This window comes from Cyprinodon tularosa, unplaced genomic scaffold (assembly GCF_016077235.1).
Source record: "Cyprinodon tularosa strain WSP-4 unplaced genomic scaffold, ASM1607723v1 ctg3, whole genome shotgun sequence".
Lineage (NCBI taxonomy): Eukaryota > Metazoa > Chordata > Actinopteri > Cyprinodontiformes > Cyprinodontidae > Cyprinodon > Cyprinodon tularosa.
The window spans coordinates 1,156,813-1,165,933 of record NW_024039007.1 but is presented as its reverse complement, the minus strand read 5'-3'; the positions used below and the strand labels follow the sequence as shown (position 1 = coordinate 1,165,933).

At 34.5% G+C, this 9,121-nt stretch overlaps 2 protein-coding genes across 9 annotated transcripts in view; both read left to right on the top strand.

Moving 5' to 3' along the window:
• LOC119787569 (KATNB1-like protein 1) overlaps positions 1-2,959 on the top strand; it is a 44,624-nt gene extending 41,665 nt beyond the window's left edge. For 3 of the 7 annotated variants that reach the window (XM_038291521.1, XM_038291518.1, XM_038291522.1), the window contains 9 exons: positions 149-228; positions 368-405; positions 489-702; positions 849-964; positions 1,041-1,091; positions 1,176-1,265; positions 1,356-1,460; positions 1,675-1,768; positions 1,858-2,959. In XM_038291521.1, coding sequence (XP_038147449.1) covers positions 149-228; positions 368-405; positions 489-702; positions 849-964; positions 1,041-1,091; positions 1,176-1,265; positions 1,356-1,460; positions 1,675-1,768; positions 1,858-1,890 — 821 coding nt within the window. In that variant the 3' untranslated portion in view covers positions 1,891-2,959. Of the gene's footprint in view, positions 1-148; positions 262-367; positions 406-486; positions 703-848; positions 965-1,040; positions 1,092-1,175; positions 1,266-1,355; positions 1,461-1,674; positions 1,769-1,857 lie in introns of all 7 variants that reach the window. The other 4 variants (XM_038291519.1, XM_038291517.1, XM_038291520.1 and 1 more) reach the window with 2 other exon arrangements.
• A 984-nt stretch (positions 2,960-3,943) lies between these two features.
• Positions 3,944-8,789, top strand: zgc:194887 (uncharacterized protein LOC571819 homolog). Of its 2 annotated transcripts, XM_038291525.1 has the most exons (3): positions 3,944-4,094; positions 4,167-4,316; positions 7,922-8,789. In XM_038291525.1, exons 2-3 carry the CDS (start codon positions 4,172-4,174, stop codon positions 8,614-8,616), a joined length of 840 nt encoding a protein of 279 aa, XP_038147453.1. In that variant the 5' UTR covers positions 3,944-4,094; positions 4,167-4,171; the 3' UTR covers positions 8,617-8,789. The 2 variants fall into 2 exon arrangements, with proteins under 2 accessions (XP_038147453.1, XP_038147452.1); XM_038291524.1 differs by lacking the exon at positions 3,944-4,094 and having other exon boundaries at positions 4,106-4,316.
• The last annotated feature ends 332 nt before the right edge of the window (positions 8,790-9,121 follow it).

Here is a 9,121-nt window from a genome sequence, read left to right as displayed (position 1 = left end):
TTTATTTAAAAAGTAACACATTTAATTATTATTCTTCTATGCATAAATCCATTCACGCAGTGCTTTTTTGAAGCACCTGGGTTTGGTTTTAAATCAAGCTTGTGTGACCTTTGACCTTTGTAGTTATAAAGTGTTCTTTTCTGTACAGATTTGATGGATTCCAGCTGTAAAGGCAGTAGAGACCATTATGTTGATCCTGTTCTTCATTATGAGGAAGCACAGTACACAGTAAGCTATGCTCGTAGGAGAAACTCAGAGGAGGTCAGCTGAATCAAATGATGCATATTCTAGATGTGATTGTTCTTTGTTTTTTCCTTTTCAACTAAATCAGTTGGAGCCCTAACTTCCTTATGTATTCTGATCATAGGTAGATTATGATAAACACGAGGACTTCAACAAAAAAAGGTGTGCACTTCATTTTTTGCATTGATTTACTGTAGTTGCTTTGGGTTTCTGATCAGTTTTTTCAACTATTCTATCCTCACCAGGCATTCAGTTAACAAGCCTGGTAACGGTACAGGCAGAGTGAAGCGAGTGTTGTCGTGCAAGAAGAAGAAAACCCATCAGCTGACCGTAGCTCGAAGGAAACAGCACCTACCCGGGAGGAATTTTGATTCGACACACAAGGAAAATGAAACAAAACGCATGCAAGACAAACAACAGGAAACATTCTTTAACGATCCGTCAGAGTTCCCACTAAATGTCAGTGATAGATACAAGACCAGTGAAACTGGCTCTGAACGTTTTGATTTCCATACACTCATTGACATAACTGTTTTTGACCAAACATTCTTGTGCCATGATTATTGCTGTATGAAATTGTCTGAACATTTGGTTCTTTGTTTCAGCTAACAAAGGATCACAATATGGTGGTTGATGTTTTGTTTGGAAGAAATCTTAGACTGAAGGTGGCTTTAACGCTGTGGAAGAGGAATGTTGGAGAGTTGTTGGCATATTTTCAGAAGTAATAATTCTTTTTTGTTTTCAGATGTGAACTAAGTGACTTTGCAGAGTATGCTTATGTAGTTTTCTTTCTGCAGAATCCAGGACACTGGTGTAATTGTTGATTTTTTACCAATTATCTGCAAGTGGTAAGCTTTGATTTTTTTTGAGAAATCTCCATAACCCAGACAAAAGGGAAGAGTAAATCCAAAATAAATTCCTTTCTTCCACAGCATTGACGAGGGCTCGCCAAGGATTAACATCGGCTGTTGTGTTGACCTATTTCCTTTAGTTAGGAAAGTCCTTTGTACTCCTTATGAAGAGTGAGTGTTTATCTCGCTTAGTCTCTTGACTAGAATTCACCACAAAAGAAATGATCAGGTCTTATTCCAGATTCATTTTTTTCCTTTTAGGTATCTGAAAGTCGGTTTTGAATGGATATATTCAGTTTTAAAGCACTGGTGGGGAGAACTGCAGAGAAGTGGCTACAGTGGATCATCTAAACCCCAGCTGGATGAGTAAAACATTTTTTATAATCACTGCTATATTTCAGGGTCCAGACATTATATATATATATATATATATATATATATATATATATATATATATATATATATATATATATATATATATATATATATATATATATATATATATATATATATATATATATATATTACATAAAATATTGCTTGACAACAGAATTTTTTTTATTGTCTCTTTATTTAATAGAAATTTCCAGGTCTCTAACAGGCAACTTCGGGAAATTTGGCATCAGGAACCTCTTTTAAAATCTGTCACAGGTCAGACAGGAGATATAGCCAAGGTAAAGTAAGAGAATATATATATACATACATATATATCAGAAATGTTTATTGTAGAAGGAATAATATTTCTATTATTGTGCTTCCTCAGGTTGTGGACTCTTTTGTTTTTCAACTTCGCTGACAACATTGAGCATCAAAATACCCTGTGCTATCATAAAAAGCATGAATATAAACCCCAATAGCTGTTATCCTCTGAAATTAAAGCCTTATTTTACCGCACTATAGAATCTGCTGTTTCCCTGAGTTTGCAGAACAATGGTGTAGAGCTATGAATGTGCAATAGTTATCTAAAAAGCAGATATCTTTATTAGATTGTTTCTTCTTTATTGCCATAATGAAAAAATAATAAACTAGAGTTTGTAATTCAGATTTTTGCTTTTATTTTTACTCCAGTTTGTTAACCTATTGCTGCCTTTTTGTATGCAGCTGTAGCTTAAGAGATGTCAAAAAATCCATGTTCTTATTGAGTGGCTACAGCAATCATTCTAAAATATGAAGGCAAATAACTGTATTAAATAAAAAAAATGTTAAGTTATATTGCACCTTGCTTTTTCCTAATGCACAAGTATAACTTTGGCTTGTTTCTTGCTTTAAAGCAAAGAATAAGATTAAATAAGAAAGCGAGTGTGGGAATGTTTGCTCTGAATTTGTCTTATATGTGTTTCTGCATTACCTTTCACCAGCCCTAAAGACTATTTAGCTAAACTGACATGTTTTAGTAAATGTTTACTAATATGCATCATGTTTGTTAATTTTTAAACAAACAAAAAGTAATTGACAAAATAGAACAGATATTAAACGTGCCAGAACTACTTTTGATTTTGATTGGCGGCATAATGTTTACGGCATAGAGCTAAGAATCCTGAGGTTGTGGGTTCAAAACCCACTCCCACAGACTGCCTCTCTGGGTCTGAGCAAGACCCTTAACCCCTGATTGCTCCTCAGGTGCCTTACGACTTTTTGTTTTATTATTTACATAGAATATGAAAACTTTTTAAATTTGTTTTATCATAATTTGCTGTTTACTTGAGATAAGTATTTATGACAGGAAAAAACACTTCATATATTTTGTGAGTTACTGATTGGTTTGTATTTTGAATTGATGTTAAACCTATCTAACTTATTAATGAATGCATATGATGTAAATATTTTGGTTTTTCACCATTGAAGAGAGGGCATTGCAAAGTGAAACTAAAATAAATAAATTGTACTTTCCTCTTGTTTTAACAGGACATTCTGAATATTTTTTTTATTTTTTTTTTCTTATTATGTGTTAGTAAAGAAATAAATACTAAAAATCATTCTTATTAATGGGAGGGAAAGAAGAAAATGCTCTTGCATCACAGCTTTATATATATATATATATATATATATATATATATATATATATATATATATATATATATATATATATATATATATATATATATATATATATATATAAACAAAACTCCAGCATTAATCTCAATCTTTGTTACTGGGCCAGGAAGACTAGAGGCTGTGAGAGGTTAAACATTCATTAGTTATAAAAATGGAACTAATGACTCAGAGAGGTGGTTGGATTATTATTAGTCAGCCATAACATTCATATGATTTTAGAATCTGTAGTTTGTTTTAAAGATTCTTTTGCTAGTTTAAACTATTAACCTCTTAACATCCACCGAATTCTGGGAAATTCTCGCCTATTTTGCATACCCACAAGGAAAAGCAAATAACTTAGGAACTGTAAGCCCAAATTACATGTGTGATACATTATTTGAAAGCTAACACTCTCTAGTTTCTGAATATAAACATGAAAGTTAGGTGAGTGAAACAAACCCCAAGCTGCATCAGTTTAAACATGACTCAAAGTTGTTTTTTTATTCATGAAAATAATAGTTTTTTTAACAGTAGTAATAAAGACATGCATGCCTAAATATATTTGTATGGAACATGATTGATTTTAGCTTTTCTAAGAAAATAAATTAAAAAAGGATTAAAGTGATTAGGAAAACTATCACCTTCTTATCCAACAGTGTTAAAAACTCCATTTGGACTTCAGCACCATGTGAGCTGTTGAAATGATTGGATTCAGGCAAGGATGTGTGTTACTCTGTAGGTTTATCACACACAGATAAGTCCAGGGGTGGCGTTGTTTTGTGATGTGAATCAGGGATCAAAGTCCAGGTACAACTGGGCAGGGGATGTTTTCTAGACTCCTAATCTGAACACTGCAATCATGTTTGCATTCAGGAACAAGAAGATTTGGATATATTATTTCTACTCGTTATTCCTGGATCATTAAATGAACCTTAACAGTTTTAGACTTTTTAAGTAAAGTTTCATTTAAGGAATCAAAGAGGTTCTCTAAATCTTGCAACAGGCTGACACAACAAACTTTACTTGTTTGCTAAATTGTGAGGATGAAGTGGAAATGGTGGCTGTCTGCAGTGGCTACAGTACTGCTGCTCTGCACAGCTGGAGCTGACATGGAAAGCCTCCAAGCTGAGAATCTCAATCTTCTTCCCATAAATGAGCACAACAAGATTCTGAACCGTGGAATGAAAGGTATGTTTTTGTTTAGATTTCCACTTTCATTTGGACTTAAATTATTATGCTTTTTTTTATTAAGTAATATGGTACATATGAGAAAAATATTGTAACTTCTTAGTTTAAAGCTTAACAATCGAGGACAGCCACCCAAGTAGAACTGGTTTGCAACCACTTATCTAAGATTGTCTGTGTTATTGTTGTAGATGGTCAAATTCCAGTTAAGATAAAATCATTTGGTGACTTATTTACCATAGTTATTCTTTTTCAGTAAATTGTTTATCTTAGATGGTAATACACCAACAAACAGTTTTTTTTCCATTATGGTGGTTGCTTTTTGAATGGTCTAAGCTGTTCATCTCTGAGAAATAAATCAGGTTTAGCTTTGTATAGCAATTAAATAAACTTTTTGTCAAATTCTGCAACACTTGAATATTTCATTGATACGTTTTTATATTAAGGAACGGGGACAATTGTACTAGAAACCTATGATAATTTTTGCACATTTTTATACAAATAAGTAATACAAACAATGTGTTTTACAGGTAAAAATTAATGGGTTAATTCAACAAAGCATGGTAAGAATAGTATAATGAAGAAGATAAATTAAGAGACAAAAAATGCATGTCGACCAGGACACATGGAAATGAGCAAACGAGCAAGCTTCATTCATCGTGTCATGGACACAGTGACAAAAATGTGGGGAAAACTACACTTACAACTTCATCTGAACTAAACCCCTGGCCCTAATAATTCGCTATGTGAGCTTGCTCTCACTTGTGGCAGAATCCATGTGGACAGAAAACAGGAAAGAGAACAAAGTGCATAAAAACGCATTTTTGGTCTCACTGTCTAGTGTTTTTCCTAAGAACTGACAACATTTCTGCCGAGAACCTACAAAGTCTTTCTTAATATCTGAGAACTGACAAAGTTTTTTCTAAGAATAAACGTTTCGGGCGACAGTGGCGTTTTCAGTGTCGTTGTGTCCTTGGGTAAGACACTTCACCTGCATTGTCTACTGATGGTGGTCAGAGGGCCCGGAGGTGCCAGTGTACGGCAGCCCCGCTTCTGTCAGTGAGCCCCAGGGCAGCTGTGGCTGCAATGTAGCTTGCCACCATCAGTGTGTGTGCATGAATGGGTTAAAGTGCTTTGGTCAAGTCTCCTGACTTGAATAGAGGCGCTATATAAGTACATGCCATTTACCAATTACAAGAAATTACAAATTTTTTTCTGAGAACTGACCATGATTTTTTTCTAATACCTGAGAACTGATTATCTTTTTCCTAAGAACTGAAACTTTTTTCCAAGAGAACTGAAAACTGCTTAACTGAGAAATGAGAATGTCCTTAAGTGTATACCGTAGGTGTTGGGGGGTGGGAGTTTAGAAACAGCTACTGGATGAGGGCAGAGGAAGGTTGACGGCTGCAGGCAGTTGTGTCATGTGAGCTGGTGCAATGAATGGGGGGGCAGCCCTTCCAGGTCTGAATTCAGCATTAAGAGACCGGTCCACTAAGATGAGGGAATATGCATGAGAGGGCAGAAAAAACAAAACAAAAACAAAGGTTGGTGTAAGGAAGACAGATGTTTCAATTGTTCATCGTTACCATATAAAGAAGAAGCCACTTCAGGAAAGGAATGTCATCTCATTGCCCCATATAATCCTTCTGCCACCGACTCCAAGTCTTTTTTTCTACCTCTCATCTGATTTCAAAACCCACTTTTCCGTTTTCCCTTTTAAATTGATTTTACATCAATTCCTCCAGTTTGTTCATTAGTTTTAAAGGCTTCTAATTTCACCTTATCATTTCACCCTCATTACTTTAAAAACTTAAAGTAATTAGCTATTAATTGAGATATTATTTCAGAATAAAGGGGTGGAGTTTTCCTTTCTTTAAAAGCACTATCAAAATTATAAAAAAAATAATTACCTTTGTCACTTCAATTAATGTAAGGTTTAAACACTGCTTTTAAATTAGGCTAATCTTAACCTGTTTCTCTCTGGGGCTGAGGTGATTTCTAGGAACCTTGCCTCTTTTTTTCATTCCATTGGAACTGCAACTTTTTCCCCATTATCCACAAGTAATTTACCCAAAATTAATATGCACACCCATACATTGGGGCCAACATGGATAATTGGTGGGCATCCCTTCTCTAGATTACTTAAATCTACAAGTAAGAAAAATCAAGTATCTATTGGACAAACCTACAGCCATCCTCATATAGTATTTTACCCATATTAATGCTAGTCCTATGAATGAACTCTCACCTCCCTGTGGAGGAACTTTTTTTTTCACAATTAGAAAACCCAAATCTACATTTGACCACAGTATAAAGTGTAACATCTATATTAACTTTAAATCTAAAAATATTTGAGACATGCTGATTGAAGATTTCTCACCATCCAAAAAAAAATATATATAAATTCAGTGTGGAATCTCCCGCCGATCCCTGGAAACATGAAGTCAGAAGTCCTCCATCCTTAAAAGCTCTATGTGGATTGAGACCAGGACATAATCCCAGGTTGATCAGACACTTCTGTCATATCTGCTACCATGAAAATCAGTCTAGGGGATCCTCCTAACAAACGCCAACTGGTGACAGAAAAGAATGTCTGTCTGAGTGTTATTTATCAAGAATTTGAGATCTGATATTATTAATTCAAGCCAGCATGTTATTTTACCTTTGGAAGGGAGAACAGATACAGTTTTACTGATATTCCCTTGCCTGTTCTAAATCACACAGTTTTTACCAAACTTCTTGAGAAACACAGAAAATAGACAGTTTCTTACATACCGGTAGATAGTTTCTCACAAACCAAAGCATTTGTTGAAATAACCTTGATTCCAAGGCAGACTAGGCTATTACCAAAATGTCTAAAAACTGGAAAACAACTTCTGAGGTGTCATTAAGATAAGACCAGTATTCAGCCTTTCTACCAGGTGCTCTCCAAAAGAATTTTTTTTTTTTAATCTGAGTACATAAAAATCAGTACTGATAAGAAACAGTAGAAGGGATGTGATAGTAAACTAATTTTTCAAACACATGGCCACTTACATTAGGATCCGAGGAAAGACAATTGATGTAAATCTAAAAACTTCAGCAATAAGTAATAAAGTGAAAGTCATTTTTATAAAAGATCAAAATGTTGATTCGGTTCTCTACAGAAAAATGACAAAAGGGAAAGAACAGATACACTGCAAAAATGATCAGAAATGAATGAAAATGTCTTAAATTAAGTGTATTTACACTTAATTTTAGTAGGTAAAGAAGATGATTTGCCAATGGAATTAATATTTTTACTCATAATTAGAAAATATAAACTTGAAATAAGATAAAAGCAATTTTTTTCATTTAAATGTAAATTGTCTTGCTCCATTGGCAAAGCATCTCAATTTCCTCCTCAATTCAAGAAAAAATGCACTTATTTTAAGAAAATATCCTCCAAATCCTACACTATCTAAGATTTACTTTTTTTTTATTTGTAAACCCTATTTTTCATTATGCATCAATACTGTTCACAACTTTGTGTTGCTTTATTTTATATAACCTGATTGATCGCATTCAAAATCAATGTTGTGAAGATGTGAAAAAGCTTTGGACCTATTTTTTTATTTTCTCCACAGTGCTGCCCAGAGACTGCTATGACATGCTGATGGCATCCTCAGGCACGGCCAGAGATGGGGTTTATTTGATCAAACCACATGACCTCCCTATTGTGGCCTACTGTGCCATGCAGGAAGGAGGCTGGACAGTGGTTCAGCATATCACTGTTAACAGCAGTGTGGATTTTGATCGCACCTGGGATGAATACAAGAAAGGCTTTGGAGATGTCACGGGGGATCACTGGCTGGGAAATGAATACCTTTATCAGCTCACTCGTGGCCCCGCCCGCTATAAACTGGGAGTGAAGCTTGTAGACCAAGACGCCGTCACCAAGACGGGAGAGTATGATCCCTTCCTAGTGGAGGAAGAATCCACAGGTTATAGGTTAAGGCTAGGGTTATTCCAGGGCACAGCTCTGGATGCTTTGACCCTAGATACAGAAAATTACCTTCATGACAACCAAAAGTTTACGACTAAAGACAGAGACAATGACAACTACTTTCAAAATTGTGCCAAGTTGGAGTTTCAAGGTGTACCAGGAGGGGGATGGTGGTATGATGCCTGTGCTGGTGCAAATCTGAATCGTAGGAATGTGATTTACTGGCAAAAAGACTGCAATAAGGAGAAGCTGTGCAAGTATGCATGGATGATGGTGAAACCTTCAGAGACGGTTAAAGTGATTCACAGTGGAAATTGCAAGAAAGATGAGCTCTGAAGACCTTCTCAGGAATTATGCCAAAATCCATATACAACAATACATACAAGCGTGCCTTTGTTGATTGTAGGCACTGAGATGGATATTTAGTTCCACACATTTTATTAATATATAACATTAACAACGTTAAAACACTATACTTGAAGCACTGTAAAAAAGCAAAAAAAAAAAAACAGTATAGATTAAGATATTCTTTTATCTTTAATACGCATCTTTACATATATATATATATATATATATATATATATATATATATATATATATATATATATATATATACAGTCATAGCAAAGCATGTATTTAATCCCCCAAATTATTGTAGAACTCTGTAACATTGTAGCTTATACTGCAGAAAACTCTGTGAAACAAATCCCAACAATATGTTTGTCAGAAAAAAATTAAAAGAATAATTTAGCAGCATTTAGGAACAATCTTTAGGAAAAAAAGGTCCTTTTTTGATACCAGAGTTAGGCTAAATCCTGAGGATGAAAGTAATGAAATTTGA